We start from the raw sequence: 16374 nt of genomic DNA on the forward strand, positions 1-16374 counted from the left end.
AAGTAGTGCCATGAACATTTATTAAGGTCTCTTGGTATGTATGTCTTACATTTCTATATTCTGTATACCCCAGAGCGAAATTACTGAGCCAACTTTTTTATGTTTTTGTTTTTTTTTTTTTTTTTAAGATTTTATTTATTTAAGAGACGGAGAGTTAGTGAGCCAGAGCGTACAAGCTGGAGGGGCAGAGGGAGAGGGAGAAGCAGGTTCCCTGCAGAGCAGAAAGTCCTAGGACCCTGGGATCATGACCTGAGCTGAAGGCAGTCACTTAACCCAGTCACCCAGGCACTCCCTGAGCCAACTTTTTCAAAGTGGTAGTACCAATTTAGAACCCCCCCCCACCGTTGGCGCTGTGAGAATTCCAATTCCACATACTTGCCAACAGTCGAAATTTTTGATCTTTTTCATTTGACAGTTCTGTGGATGTGTGTGGTATATTGTTGTGGCCTTAATTTGTAGTCCTTAGATTTCTGATGAAGTGGAACAATTTTAATATACTTAATTGGCCATTTGGATATTTTTTAGGTAATGTCTATTGATGTTTCTTGCATATTTTTCTTTTTCCTTATTGTTTTGTGTGAATTCTTTATATTCCAGTACAAGTTCTTTAATGGCTTTAATGGTTATATGTGTTTTCAAGTATCTTCTTCCTTTTTAGTCCCTCCTACTATCCCCCACCCGCGCACTTTTATTCCCTTAGTGTTGTATTTTGATGAAAAGAATTTCTTAATATAGCCCAATTTGACAATTTTTTCATTTATTTTTGGGCTTTTCTTATCCGATGTAAGAAGGGTTTGCCTACCTTGAACTCACTAAGACATTTTGCTGCATTATTACTAGAAACTTTATTGTTTGCTTTTTACACGTGGGATTGATGTGTGTGTATGTTGCTTGGGTATATGGAAATCCAAATGTCCAGCAGCATTTATTGAAAAGAATGTCCTTTCTCCATTTTTCTGCAATTACCACCTTTGTGGTAAATGAAGTGCCTATATATGAGTATTTCAGGACTTTTTTTTTTTTCCAATTTATTTATTTTCAGAAAAACATTATTCATTATTTTTTCACCACACCCAATGCTCCATGCAAGCCGTGCCCTCTATAATACCCACCACCTGGTACCCCAACATCCCACCCCCCCCCCGCCACTTCAAACAATCTGAGGGGTATTTCAGGACTTTTTATTCTAATACAGTAGTTTGTCTGTTCTCATGCCAGTACCATGCTGTGTTAGTATAGCATTATATTAAATCTTGACGTCTGACAGGACAAGTTCACTCACCTTGTCTTCTTTACGAATATTTAGTTATTCTTGGTCTTTTCATTTTTTTATGAATTTTGATATCAGCTTGTGAAATTCTGCCACAAAACAAAATTTCAGCTAGGATTTTGATTAGGCTTGCATTAACTCTTGTTCTGCTGACATTTAGGGATTAACATTTTACTGTATTGAGTTTTCCAGTCCATAAACATGGAAGATGTTGTGCATTTTTTTGCTAGTTACTCCTAGATATTTAATATTTTATTATTGTAAATGGTAATATTTTTAAGATTTCATTTTCTAACACTGCATTGCTGGATTTCAGAAGTGCAGTTGACTTTTATTTATTAACTCCTATATCTTACAACCTTACCAAGCTCACTTTATAATTTTAATAAGTTACATATAGATAATTTTGCATTTTTTTATAATCATTAGCAAATAATGGCTTTAATATTAATACAGTGAGACCAGCTATCTTTTGATCATAGTTTGTGTGATATACCTACTTCTACATTTTATTTTCATCTTTTTTATGTCTTTTTTAATTCAGGTTAAGACCTATGTAAACAACATGTAGTTCTTAATTTTTATCTATTTATTTTTAAAGATTTATTTATTAGAGAGAGAGTGAGCAGTGGGAGGGGCAGAGGGAGAGGGAGATAAACAGACTCCCAGTTGAGCAGGGACCCTGATGTGGGGCTCAGTCCCAGGACCCCAAGATCATGACCTAAGCCGAAACCAAGAGTTGGATGCTTAATTGTTTGAGCCACCCAGGATCCCTAACGTTTAGTTAGTTTTTAAAAAAATGTTTGTTTTAAAAATTAATCATTTGGGGCACCTGGGTGGCTCACTGGGTTAAAACCTCTGCCTTCGGGGCGCCTGGGTGGCTCAGTGGGTTAAACCTCTGCCTTCGGCTCAGATCATGATCTCAGAGTGTTGGGATCGAGTCCCGCATCGGGCTCTCTGCTCAGCGGGGAGCCTGCTTCCTCCTCTCCCTCTGCCTGCCTCTCTGCCTGCTTGTGATCTCTCTCTGTCAGATAAACAAAATCTTTAAAAAAAAACAAACCTCTGCCTTCGGTTCAGGTCATGATCCCACGGTCCTGGGATCGAGCCCCGAATCTGGCTCTCTGCTCAGCAGGGAGCCTGCTTCCTCCTCTCTCTCTGCCTGCCTCTCTGCCTACTTGTGATCTCTGTCTGTCAAGTAAATAAATAAAATCTTTTTAAAAAATTAATCATTTATTTCATTATGTTTATGTAATTATTGATATATGTAGATTTAAAGCTACCCTGTTATTATATGCATTATATTTATCTTACCTGGTTAATGTTCTTTTTATCTCTTGTTTCTTGCTACCTTCATCTTTAGCTTTGAGTTAAATATTCTTTTATACTTTCTTACTGATTAGCCTAGACATTACAACATGAAATTTTTAAAAATTTGATGTGAAAAATATTTTTTAAAATTTTATGTATTTATCTGAGGGGGAGAGAGAGAGAGAGAGCAAGGGGGAGCAAGCAAGGGGGAGAGACGGTGGGGTGGGGGGAGAAGGTAGTGGGCTTGATTGCAGGACCCTAGAATCATGATCTGAGCCAAAGGCAGACACTTATTGAACCGAGCCACCCAGGCACTCCTGACATGACATTTTAAATTTAATTTTATTTTTATCAAAGTGTAATAAAATATGAATTCTTGACTTATCAGAGTCAAATGTTTTATGGCACAGTAACCATTTTGGACAGAGCAAGGACTTACCTCCGTTTATCCATCTTCCTGACTTATATGTGAGTGTAATTGTATATTTTAATTCTCCGTCTTTCACTCTGTAAGACAATGTGGTGGTTTTTTTGTTTTGTTTTGTTTTGTTTTGTTTTTCTTGAGAGAGAGAGAGCACATGCATATGAGGGAGTGGCAGAGAGAGAGAGTCTTTTTTTTTTTTAAGATTTTATTTATTTATTTGACAGAGGGAGAGATCATAAGTAGGCAGAGAGGCAGGCAGAGAGAGAGTGGGAAGCAGGCTCCCTGCCGACCAGAGAGCCTGATTCGGGGCTTGATCTCAGGACCCTGAGATCATGACCCAAGCCAAAGACAGAGGTTCAACCCACTGAGCCACCCAGGTGCCCCAACAGAGGGCGAGAGTCTTATGCAGGCACCATGGTCAGCACAGAGCCTGACAAAGGGCTTGATTTCATGACCCTGAGATCATGACCTGAGTGGAAATCAAGAGTCAGACACTTAACTGACTGAGCCACCCAGGCACTCCAAGACAGTGTTATTTTATATAGGCAATATTCATTTAGGTTTACTAAATATTTATCATTTACTCCAATATGTTTATCATTACTTTTCTCTCCCCACATATGTGACTATTCATCTGGGATTATTTTCCTTTTGGCTAAAGAATACCCTCTGATATTTCCATTTATTGTAAGTTTAGTGGTGAGACTTCTTTGTGTTTCTTGTATGGAAAAGTTCTATTTTGCTTCCATTCTTGAAGGATTTATTTTTATTATTAAAGATTTTTTAAATTGAATTATAATATATGGTGTTATTAGTTTCAGGTGTGCAGCATACTTTTTTAACAACTGTATACGTTACTCATTGCTTACTCATTGCTCTGCCTACTTGTGTGTCAAATAAATAAATAAAATCTTAAAAAGAAAAAAAAAAAAAAGAAGCACTGTTTACTTGGCCCCTCATTTCTCCATTCCTCACTCTCCCATTTGGCAGAAGCCTGAAGAAAAAGCAGCCCCACACTCTAGGTGAACCTTCCTGGGTTCCTTCCTTATGTGGTCCTATAATTATCTATCTTTTAGTTTTCTAATACTTTCAAATACACATATGTATATACATGTACCTATATTGTATACATAGGTATGTATACGTGTTTATCTATATGCATATATGTTTGTATGTATATGTGTGTGTGCACATACTTTTTTTTTTTAGACATCCATGGTACTTTTCTGGTTTTCCTCAGCAGAAAGATTGGTCTGAATTAATCTAGCCTTTACCTTAGTGGAAGTGGAAGTCATGCCAACGTCTTTTGCTGGACTATTACAGTATACTCTTAATTTGTCTCTCTGTTTAGTTTTGCCCCTTCCAACCCAATCATTATATTAAGGCTGGATTGATATTTCAAAAATTTAAATCTGTTCATGTCACTCTCCTGTTTATAGTTCATCAAAGGATTTTTATTGCTCTTTGGACAAAGGTTACTCATTTGTTTATTCAGCAGTGAACAAATATGTGTTGAATTCCTGCTTCATGGTAGGCATTATCAGAGAGATCCTTGCCATAATTCTCAAAAAGATGTGGTGTGTGTTAGTCTTTTAAGCCTCATCTAGGGGCACCTGGGTGGCTTAGTTCGTTGGGCTCGGTCATGATCCCAAGGTCCTGGGATCAAGCCCGTCATCCTGCTCAGGATGGAACCTCCTTCTCGTCACTTCCCTGTGTGTGCTCTCTCACACTATCTCTGTTGCTAACTCTGTTTCTCTCAAATAAATAAACAAAATCTTAAAAAAAAAAAAGCATCATCTCCTGTCAATGTACATTCTAGCCACATTACCCTGTTTTTCAGTTCTGAAAGTTGTGGTATCCCTTCCTGACTCAGAGCATTGTTTCGTTCTTTTTCCTCTGCCTCAAATTAGATCAGGAACTCTTTGACCATAATATCCAGTTATTTTAAAGTCCTGTCTGATATGTCATATGTTTTCATAGAACTCTGTATTTTTTCCTTACAACTTTATAATTACTAAATGGACATTACTTCATAAATGTCTGCCTTGCCCCTCAAACTTCAAGTTCCACGAGGACAGGGTATCCCCATGGCCTGGTACGGGGTGGCTCCTAGTGTGCAGGAAATCTGTGTTGAACAGATAAATGGATGGATTATTTACTGAGTGAATTAAGGAGAACACTGGCTCTTCCTTTTCTTGTTCTCTTGTTTTTATTAGAATGTACATAGTGCTTTCTTAGCATTTTGCTAGTCACTTTTGTGGCTCACAGGCCAGATGGGGGAATACACAATCACAAGTAAATACAATGTACTGTAGTGAAGGGCATGATAAAGGGTTGTTCAAGATTGTTCCATGTCAAAAAAAAAAAAATTGTTCCATGTCCAGTTCAGGGATCAGAGATGACTTTCTGGGGTTAATACACCTAAGGGACAGGAGTAGGTGGGTGTGGGAGAAAGGGAAGGCAGCCTAGGTAAAGGAACCATCTTAGGTGGAAGTACAGAAGCTTGAGGCAGTGTGGCATCACTGGTAAGGAACTGTGGGAGCTGACATAGTGGCCAGTCTTTGCAAGGCCTTTGTGGCATGCTAAGCAGCTCCGACTTCTTTCTGTAGAAAACTGGGAGCTTTTGAAGGGTTGTGTATATTTGTATAGATTTAAAAATTTATACTCTTTTTTAAAAAATTGCAACAATTCAGGGCACCTAAGTGGCTCATTCAGTTAAGTGTCTGCCTTTGGCTTACGTCATGATCCCAGGGTCTCCTGGGATCAAGCCCTGTGTCAGACTCTCTGCTCAGCGGGGAGTCTGCTGCTCCCTGTCCTTCTGCCCTTCCCCAACCCCCCCCCATTCTCTCTCATATGTGCGCATGTTCTCTTTCTCTGTTAAATAAATAAATAAAATCTTTCTAAAAAATTACAACAGTAATATTTATTGTAACAAATTCAAGCACTAAACTGTAAAAGAATGACATTTACCTCTGCAAATAAAAAAGTTAAAAAATGGGGTGCCCTGGAGGCTCAGTAAGTTGAACATCCGACTCTTGGTTTCTGCTCAGGTCGTGATCTCATGGGTTGTGGGTTTGGGCCAGATTGGGCTCTGCGATCAGCAGGAAGTCTGCTTGAAAGATTCTCTCCCTCTGTGACTAGCCCCCTGCCCCTGCTCTCACACTCATTCTTTCTCTCTAAATAAATGAATAAATCTTTATTGTTGTTGTTGTTGTTTGTTATTTCTTTTTGTTTTTTAATTTATTCATTTGACATAGTGAGAGGGAAAGAGAAAACAAGCAGGGGGAGCGGCAGAGGGAAAAGCAGGCTCCCCACTGACCAGGGAACCTGGTGTGGGGCTTGATCCCAGGACCCAGGGATCAAAGGCAGACGCTTAACTGACTGAGCCACCCAGGCACCCCAATGATAAATCTTAAACAAAAAAGTTAAAAAACAATATGTGCTCTCTAGAGATTACTCTGGAGAAAATCACTGCTAACAGTTTTATATGCATTTTTCTAGAGCTTTATATACAGCATTTTAGAATTTCCCATATTCTGGGGCGCCTGGGTGGCTCAGTGGTTTAAGCCTCTGCCTTCGGCTCAGGTCATGATCTCAGGATCCTGGGATCGAGCCCCACATCGGGCTCTCTGCTCAGCAGGGAGCCTGCTTCCCCCCTCTCTCTCTGCCTGCCTCTCTGCCTACTTGTGATCTCTATCAAAAAAATAAATAAAATCTTTAAAAAAAAATCCTTACAGGATTTCCCATATTCTGAGTTTATACCTTTCTTCTGCTTGGAACGCTGCTTCCCTAAATCTCCCTATGGCTCTCTGTCTGACTCAGTTAAGTGTCCTCTCAAAAGTTGGGTCCTCAAGAGTGAACTTTCCTCACTGTCCTATCTAGAATTGCCTCTCCACAATACTCTTTAATCCATTCCACACTTAATTTTTCTTCAGAATGTTTACCATGTGAAATTACATATTCTTTGCCAGTCTTATCCATTTGACTATAAGATCTGTGAGAGCAGGAATTGCTTCTGCTTTATTCACTATTGTATCCCTAGGAGCTAGAATGGTGCTTGGCACATACAATAAATACTTCTTGTATGTATGTTGAATGAATAAATTAGTTACTATTTTAGATAGAATACAGTACTTTCATGTGATTTTTCCAAAAAGTTAACTTTTGTTTGGTAGCTTCACAAACACACAAAAGGAGAGAAAATAATATGAGCCTTCAGATCTGCCTCATCTAGCTTTGAATGGTTATTAGCTTTTTGTCATTCTTGTTTTGATGCATTTCCCCCCACTTTTGGGGGGTAGGGCATATCTGAGGCAGCGTATCATTTCACTTGTGAATACTTACTTATCTGTGTTTAACAAATAAAGGCCTATTTTAGGACTTTAAAATAAACCCATGACAATCTTTAATAGCATATAATACCTGGTCCATGTTCAGTTTTCACCGATTGTCTTTTTTAAAAAGATTTATTTATATATTAGTTTTTAGAGAGTATATGCGTGTGTGCATGTGTGCGTTAGCATGGGGGAGGGGCAAAGGAGGAGGGAGAGAGGGAATCCTCAAAGCAGACTCTGCATTGAGTGGGGAGCCCTATATGGGGCTTGATCCTGGGACCCTGAGATCATGACCTGAGCCAAAATCAAGAGTCAGACACTTAACCAACAGAGCCATCCAGGTGCCTCTCATTAATTGTCCAAAAGAAGACTTTGTATGGTTTGTTGGTTCAAAGTAAAATTCGGTTTATTTATCTATCCCCTTGGTTTATTTACCTATCCCCTTAAGTCTCTTTTAAAAATCTGTAGCATTTTTGCCCTCCATCTTTTCTTTCATTCCCATGCCACTTTTGTTTGTTTGTTTGTTTAAAAATCTGGGCATGTACCCTGTGGAATTTCCAAAATTCTAGACTTACCTTTCATGTGTTTTTTACTCACTCTTTATGGTACCCCTCTGGGTACCGTATTCACAGCAGTACAGTTCAGGCTTTATTACCCTCTGCATGAAACGGTTGATGACCAGAGAGAGGAAGGGAGGAGGCACTCATATCTCACTGCATCCTATGTGATAATGCTGTGCTAGTCATTTTCCTCTCAGTGTCCTTTGAGGTTATTACCAGTCCCATGTCACAGATAAGGCTTAGAGAGGTTAATTTGCCTGTTGAAGACATAGACCTTATGTCAGGACATAGTGAGTCCAGGCTTTACACTTAGATCTCGGTAATTTCAAAGCCCTTTTTCTTCCCCACAGTTAAGTTCCCAAGAAAATGACTTTTCCTAAGTTATATACTTGGCAAGCGGCTTGCCAGGATTCTAGGTCCTCCTACTCCATATCTGTTGCTTTTTGTCCTGCTTCAGGCCTCTTTGGTGTGCTTTTGTCACTTCCTTAGAAACTGTAGGTGGGAGCTAGGGAGTTGGTCATATCAAGAAGGTACTTCATCTTATGAGCACACATTTAAGTAACTTTGTCTTTGGTACAGAAATGTGCTGACCTAATCTTAGCATTGGCAAGATACTTTTTTCCCCATGTGTGTGTGTGTGTGTGTATAAAACATATATTTTTATATATTTGTTTGTTAAATATAAATATATATGTGTGTATATATATACACACACATATATATTTTCAATATGTATACCTACATAGTGCCACATATTGTGCTACATAATTGAGATATGGTGCTGAACAGAAGGATGTGTTCCTTTTTTACTTTGGGAGAAATTTTTCACTATAGGAATGTTGGTGCAAATTGGAGACCACCTTGCAGTATTGTGGCTGAAAGGGCCAGACAACTCATTTCTTAGTCTCCCTTGCCCCAGCAGCCCAGGCACAAGCCCTAGACCCAGCCAATTAGATTCACCAGCCTCAGACTTGTAATCAGGCTGTGGTGATCCAAAAAGCAGGTAAGGTGAGAGATAGATGTGGTAGCTGCAGGACCCGGTTTCCAGAAGCTTCGGGAACAGTGGTGCCACCAGCAACATTGGGTGCTGGCAGTGTTGGTGGGGCAGCTTGCTGCACTTCATGCCTGATATAGCTGCACAGTGGAAAAAGGTAGTTTAATCCTAAAAGCATGTTTCTGGTTAGGAAGTAATGGTATTAGGGCGCCTGGGTGGCTCAGTTGGTTAAGGGTCTTCCTTTGGTTCAGGTCATGATCTTAGGGTCATGGGATTGAGCCCTGTGTCAGGTTCCCTGCTGAGCAGGAAACCTGCTTCTCCCTCTCCTCTGTTCCCCACCCCCCCGGCTTTTGTTCTCTGTTGCTCGCTCTCTCTCAAATAAATAAAATCTTAAAAAATAAAGAAGGTAATGGTATTAGGAAGGCATAGAAAAATTCCCATTCACTTTGCAGTAATTTAGGTCTAACATACTGATTGAAAAAAGCTCTTTCCCCTGCAGTTGGTAAGATTAATTTTTCGGAAATAAAACCTTAGAATTCTTGGATCATTGAATCACTTTTGAGATGTTAGTTTCCCATGTTCCTCTTTGTTGGTTAGGTGAGACTAGAGCATCAAGGTAACAACAGCTTCTTTTGTTCCAGGAGAATGATCCATCTGTGAGACTGAAAATTGCATCATTGTTGGGTTTATTATCAAAGACTGCAGGATTTTCACCAGACTGCATTATGGATGATGCCATTAACATCCTGCAGAATGAAAGTAAGTTATAATTTAAAAGCTATATAATCAGAGCAAAAATCTTGAGTTCCATCTATATAGAATTTAGGAGGAATCTTTCTTGTATTGGTTGTTATTGAAAAGGAATTTGAGGATGATTCAATAAAACATGTACATATGTTTACATTAGAGATAAAATATAGTTTTGTCTCTTAATAGCTATCATTTATTGACTTTTACCAAGTGCCATATACTTAAAGTAGGTTATATATGATGGAAGATAGATATTATTGTCCCTATATTTTAGGTGGAAAAACTGCAGCTCAGAGAAGCTAACTAACTTGTTCAAGGTTACTTCATATGTGATAGAAAGATGTTTTGTATGTATGTGATATTTTTTTTTTTTTTAAAGATTTTATTTATTTATTTGACAGGCAGAGATCACAAGCAGGCAGAGAGGCAGGCAGAGAGAGAGGAAGAAGCAGGCTCCCTGATGAGCAGAGAGCCCGATGTGGGGCTCGATCCCAGGACCCTGGGATCATGACCTGAGCCGAAGGCAGCGGCTTTAACCCACTGAGCCACCCAGGCGCCCCTGTATGTGATATTTTGTCAACTGTACCATGCTAATTCAAGCCATGAGAGGAGCTCTTCTGGTCATCTTGTCTCTCATAGTTTACTTCCTATAAAAGTGACATCTAGCGGGCGCCTGGGTGGCTCAGTGGGTTAAGCCGCTGCCTTCGGCTCAGGTCATGATCTCAGGGTCCTGGGATCGAGTCCCGCATTGGGCTCTCTGCTCTGCAGGGAGCCTGCTTCCTCCTCTCTCTCTCTGCCTGCCTCTCTGGCTACTTGTAATCTCTCTCTGTCAAATAAATAAATAAAATCTTTAAAAAAAAAAAAAAAGTGACATCTAGCTCTCACATGTTACTGTTTTCCTTTTTGTTCCTCATGAATGCATGCTAAAATTATTCTCAGCTTTTACATAAACTGGGAAAGCATTTCTCCTTTAAAATTCTTTTTTTTTTTAAGATTTTATTTTATTTATTTGAGAGAGAGAGAGACAGTGAGAGAGAGAATGAGCGAGGAGAAGGTCAGAGAGCGAAGCAGACTCCCCATGGAGCTGGGAGCCTGATGTGGGACTCGATCCCGGGACTCCAGGATCACGCCCTGAGCCGGAGGCAGTCGTTTAACCAACTGCGCCACCCAGGCGTCCCTCTCCTTTAAAATTCTTTTGAGGGTGCCTGGGTGGCTCAGTTGGTAAAGCAACTGTCTTCGGCTCAGGTCATGATCCTGGAGTCCTGGGATCAAGTCCTCCATCGGGCTCCCTGCTCCATGGGGAATCTGCTTCTCCCTCTGACCTCCCCTCTCATGCTCTCTCCCTCTGCTCTCTCTGTCTCTCTGTCTCTTTCAAATAATTAAATAAAATCTTTAAAAAAAAAAAAGAAAAAGAAAAAAAATTCTTTTGATTATCTGGTTTTATTTATGTACAAGATTCTATTACAGAGTTGGTCCCTTGCTTGCTTTAATATTTATTTTAAAATTAAATAAAAAGACCGGGGCGCTTGGGTGGCTCCATGGGTTAAAGCCTCTGCCTTTGGCTCAGGTCATGATCCCAGGGTCCTGGGATAGAGCCCCGGGGGCTCTCTGCTCAGCGGGGAGCCTGCTTCCTTCTCTCTCTCTCTGCCTGCCTCTCTGCCTACTTGTGTCTCTGTTTGTCAAATAAATAAATAAAATCTTAAAAAAAAATTAAATAAAAAGAAACCCTCTGTTTCTGTTTTCTGAAAATATTACAATTTTGTTTGAATTGATTATGGCTTCAAAGAATAGTTTTATTTCATCTTGGGGTATACGTATTTAAATAAATACAACTTTAAATATTGGACATTTCATTTATAAATATGAGATTATTGGACTAATAAAAGGCCAGGGAACTCAGATGTGATCCAAGTTCATTTATTGTACAGTGTTTAATAGCAAATATCTTACATATGTGGCCCATTGCCTGATGTTGAGAATTTTAAAAATTTTGTCAGAAATAACTTCATATTAAATTTTTACTTGTACTGGGACGTCTGGGTAGCTCATTTGGTTAAGCATCTGCCTTTGGCTCAGGTCATGATCTCAGAGTCCTGGGATCGAGTCCTGCATCGGGCTCCTTGCTCAGCGGGGAGCCTGTTTCTTCCTCTTCCTGCCACTCTTCTTGCTTGTGCTCTCTCGCTCTTTCTCTCTTTGCTAAATAAATAAAATCTTTTTTAAAAAAATGAAGAGAAGTAAAATTTTACTTGTACTGAATTTTGACCCAAGAGTTTTAATTCACAGGAAACAAAGAATATGCCTTTTAACATTTTTTTTCAGAGGGGAGTCTGTTTTAATGAAATGCTAGTATAATGACAATAAAGAAAAAAATTTTTAAATACTCTTCTTACTTCTGTAAAACAAGGTTTTACATATTGCCTTTTACTTATATGCATTTTGTATGGTTGTACTTAGCAAATGTACTATTTTTTGTTTTACTATACTCAAACATTACATAAATTTTTTCCATGTTTCTGTATCATCTTCATAACATTTGAGGTGTTGATAATATATTGAATACCAACTGATACAGTAGCATGTTTTTAAGTTTTTGCTCTTGTAGATAGTGGCAAAAAAATAAGTCCCATTTCTTTTAAAAGCACCAAAACAGGGACGCCTGGATTTCTCAGTCAGTTAAGCATCCACCTTTGGCTCAGGTCGTCATCTCGGGGTCCTGGAATGAAGTCCTGCATCAGGGTCCCTGCTCACTGGGGAGTCTGCTTCTCTCTCTCTCTCTACCCCTACCCCCATTCATGCCCTCTCTCTCACTTGCACTCTCTCTAATAAGTAAAATCTTTAAAAAATAAAAGCACCAAAACAATTACATTGCCTTAGTACAAAAGTATCCTTTCTTTCCATGGGAAGTTCTTATAGAAGCTAGCTATATACCTGTACGCATTTCACACTTTAAGCTTTGGGATTTCATAGAGCCATAGACTTAATCAACTATAAATGGCCTTATAGAGATCATCTTGTCTAATTCCTTCATTTTGCAGATGATAGAAGTTTAGTCCCAGAGAGATGAAATAAGTCCAGGTGAGTTCATTTAGCTAAGGAGTAACAGAACTGAGAATTCAGTGCACTGCTCTTTCTTAGGGTTTAACTGAAACACTGCCTCTAAAATAGAAACATTATGAGAGAGTTAATTTGGATGCAAATCTCATCCTAACCTTAAAAAAGAAAGAGACTCAAATTACACAGTATACATGGAAATAGCTGTTTTGCTTTTAGTTAAATATTCTAAGGGTTTTTTAAAAGAATTCATTAATTTATTTAAAGATTTATTAATTTATTTCAGAGATAGAGACTGCACAAGTGGGAGGGGCAGAGGCGAGGGAGAGAGAATCTTAAGCAGAATTCATGCTGAGCTTGGAGCTTGATGTGGGGCTCAACCCTACAATCATGAGATCACAGCCTTAGCCAAAACCAACAGGTGGATGCTTAACTGACTATGCCACCCAGGTGTCCCTATTTATTTATTTTAGGGAGAGAGAGAGAGTGCAAGCATGCATAAGTGGGAGTGAAGGGGCAGAGGGAGAGGAAAAGAATCTTGAACAGACTCTGTGCTGAGTGGAATAGTAAAGGGCCAGGGAACTCAAAGATAGTTCCTTGATCTCATGAACCCGAGATCATAACCTGAGTAGAAATCCAAGAGTCAGATGCTCAACTGAGTGAACCACCAAGGCACCCCTACTCTTAAGTTTCTTACTTAATTGTCTCTGAGAGATTTAATCTAGGTCTTCTTCTGGTTTCCAGTTTTCTGGTCTATCTAGATTCAGAGTGGGAGATAGAACTGGAAGGGACCATAAAGATCATCTAGTTCAAGCCCTTTATTTCATTGCTGAGGAACATGAACTCCAGTGATGTAAAGTGATTGCTAAAGTTACCCTGTATTTGTGGCTTAGAATAAGGCACAGACTAGAATTAGGAATCTTTCATTTATCAGCCCAGTGTACACTTTCAAATCCAGCAGTGTGGGCCACCCTCTGGACCAGAAGTCCTTCATTTCAGTTCATCATATGTGTGAGTTCCACAATTCCTTGACAAGCACTGGACGAGGCACTTTGACGGTGCGTCAGGTACCTCTGCTTCTCCAGTACCTGCCAAACCAGTAATGAAAACACAGAGCTTGTTGTAGAGGAGGTGTAATCAGAATAATGTGGAAACAGAAGAGAGGGTGAGATGAGTGCTGACTGGTAGGGTCTAGAAAGGCTTAGTGAAGAGTTACATTTGGAAAAGCAGAGATGGGAAGAGTAGTGCGAAGAAGTAGGAACATTATGATAAAAAGTAGAGACTGCCTAAGTATAAGAGGTATTTGAAAAACTGAGTTGTTTCATGAGAGATCATCAGAGAGTGAGGGCTTTAGGAGGAAAAACTGGTAAAGTGTTTTGAAGCCAAAGGGTAGGTAGTCTTGAGTGCTGAGGATTTTGAATGTTACTTTATAGGCAGTAGAAACCATGTGAAGTTTTTTTGAGCAAGGGCATGGAAAAATCAAGTCTAGTTTTAGAAAGCTAACTTGGTGGCTCTGAGGAATTTGGTTTGATGAACTAGATCATTTAGAAAATAGATGTTGAGCGTTTATTTATTATCCATGTGGAGGTGTCCATCCAACCTGTAGTTGTAATATTGGTCTGGAACTCAGGAGAGAGACTAAGACTCAAGATTTAGATTAGATTTGTGATTTATTAGAAATTAGAATTGAGCTTAGAAAGGTTTAGCTAATGGGGCACCTGGGTGGCTCAGTCAGTTGGGTATATGCCTTTGGCTTGGGTCATAATCTTAGGGTCTTGGGATCAAGCCCCTGCATTAGGCTCCCTACTCAGTGGGGTCTGCTTCTCCCTCTGCGCAACCTCCATCCCCTGCGCATGCTCTCTCTTTCTCAAATTAAAAAAAAAAAAAAAGTTTAGCTTACTTTTCATGGATGTTATGTAGAATCATTTTGTACAAATAAATTAAAGGGTGGGTGTGGTAGTGTTGGAGATTTCTAAATGTTTCTTCTGTATTTTCAAAGTACCTTTTCTCCTTGTGACTTCTTTCGTATTGGAGACTTCTTGATGATCTTCAGTTTTGTGTTTAAATTTAAGATGAGGACGGGGAACTAAAAAGCTGATTGGTAGCTCTGTGTGAAGGGACTGGGCTTGGCAATTGGTAGCCTCCGTACTAGGATGACCCTCTTTGGAGGACTTTTAAAAATGTTAGTGTCTTTCATGTTTTTCTGTGGGGCCTGTCCGATTTTGCATTTCAGAGTTCATGAATCTGCTAGGAAGACAGACAGATGGCTGACTGCAGTGTTTTTTGGAGTCAAAAAGCTGTTGAAGGGGGCTAGGGAGAGGGGGGAAGTGTCTCATTTATTAGTATGTTACTACCTCTTAATCTCCTCTTCTTCACTATGTCTTCTCCCCAGTCCTCACCTGGTATCCCCCAAATGGGGAACTTTCTAGTTTAATTTCTGTATAGAACGAATTTCCTATTTCAGTGGCCACTTGGCTGTGTAGTATAGGGAGGTTGGCAGAGGTCCAACTCCTTCTTGTTGATACCTGAGATAAATCCTCCCTTACCCCTGATTTTTGCTTTTTGTTTTTGTTGCTTTAAATCTCCCAATTCCTCAATCTTTTTAGGGTGTTCTGGCTAGAATTCATTTGTTTTGTGGGGCTATCCTCCTCAGTAGGTGTTTACTATTAGATTTCTCCATTTTTCCAAAAATTTTTAAAAAACCATGATATTTTTCATCCCTGAAAAATTTGTCTTAAGTACTTACCTGTATTCCTCTAGGGTTTGTTTTAGGTTTTTGTTTTTTGTGGGGTTTTTTGTTTTGTTTTGTTTTTGTTTTTGGGTCTTCATGGGTTTATACCTTTTTAATTTCTTTTATACTAATGAAATTTTAGGGAAGAATAATAAAAGATATGTTCACTCTGTTATATTTAACTAGAAGTTTTATTAAGAGGTTATGTAGCCAGTGTCTTGTCTTGTCTTTCTTTCTTCTTCTTCTTTTTTTTTTTTAAGATATTTTTTTTTTTTTTAATTAAAAGATTTTATTTATTTATTTGTCAGAGAGAGAGGGAGCGAGAGCGAGCACAGGCAGACAGAGAGGCAGGCAGAGGCAGAGGGAGAAGCAGGCTCCCTGCCGAGCAAGGAGCCCGATGTGGGACTCGATCCCAGGACGCTGGGATCATGACCTGAGCCGAAGGCAGCTGCTTAACCAACTGAGCCACCCAGGCGTCCCTAAGATCATATTTTTAAGTAATCTCTACACCCAACATGGGGCTTGAACTCCTGAGAGTTGCATGTTCTATGGACTGAGCCAACCAGGTACCTTGGCTGTGTATTCTGAACTTCAGTAATTTTATATGTTACATACACCATTTTCGACATATTTGTCTTACATCTGTACTATGGTTTACTTAATATTTTTAAGTGGACAATTTTTTTTTTTAGTTAAGTTAAAGAGACTATCTCAATGGGTAAAAGAAAATTAGTGTCCTGTGACGTCAGTAGATAGTACCTGCAATTTTTATCATGTACGTTAAAACATAATTACTAATATAAAAAATGATTATCTGAATGCTACCTGAAATCCTCTTGTATACAGCCAGCATTAAAAGAACCACATTTGAGGGGCACCTGGATGGCTCAGTGGTTTAAGCCTCTGCCTTCAGCCCAGGTCATGATCTCAGGGTCCTGGGATCGAGCCCCGC

General features: G+C 39.3%; 1 protein-coding gene across 1 annotated transcript in view; it reads left to right on the forward strand.

Annotated features, from left to right (window-relative positions):
• The window catches only part of INTS4 (integrator complex subunit 4), a 114486-nt gene that overhangs the window by 12010 nt on the left and 86102 nt on the right, over positions 1 to 16374 (forward strand). The window contains exon 3 of the mRNA XM_044258455.1: positions 9532 to 9649. Coding sequence (XP_044114390.1) covers positions 9532 to 9649 — 118 coding nt within the window. The remainder of the gene's footprint in view (positions 1 to 9531; positions 9650 to 16374) is intronic.

Source organism: Neovison vison, chromosome 7, assembly GCF_020171115.1.
Source record: "Neovison vison isolate M4711 chromosome 7, ASM_NN_V1, whole genome shotgun sequence".
Classification (NCBI taxonomy): domain Eukaryota; kingdom Metazoa; phylum Chordata; class Mammalia; order Carnivora; family Mustelidae; genus Neogale; species Neogale vison.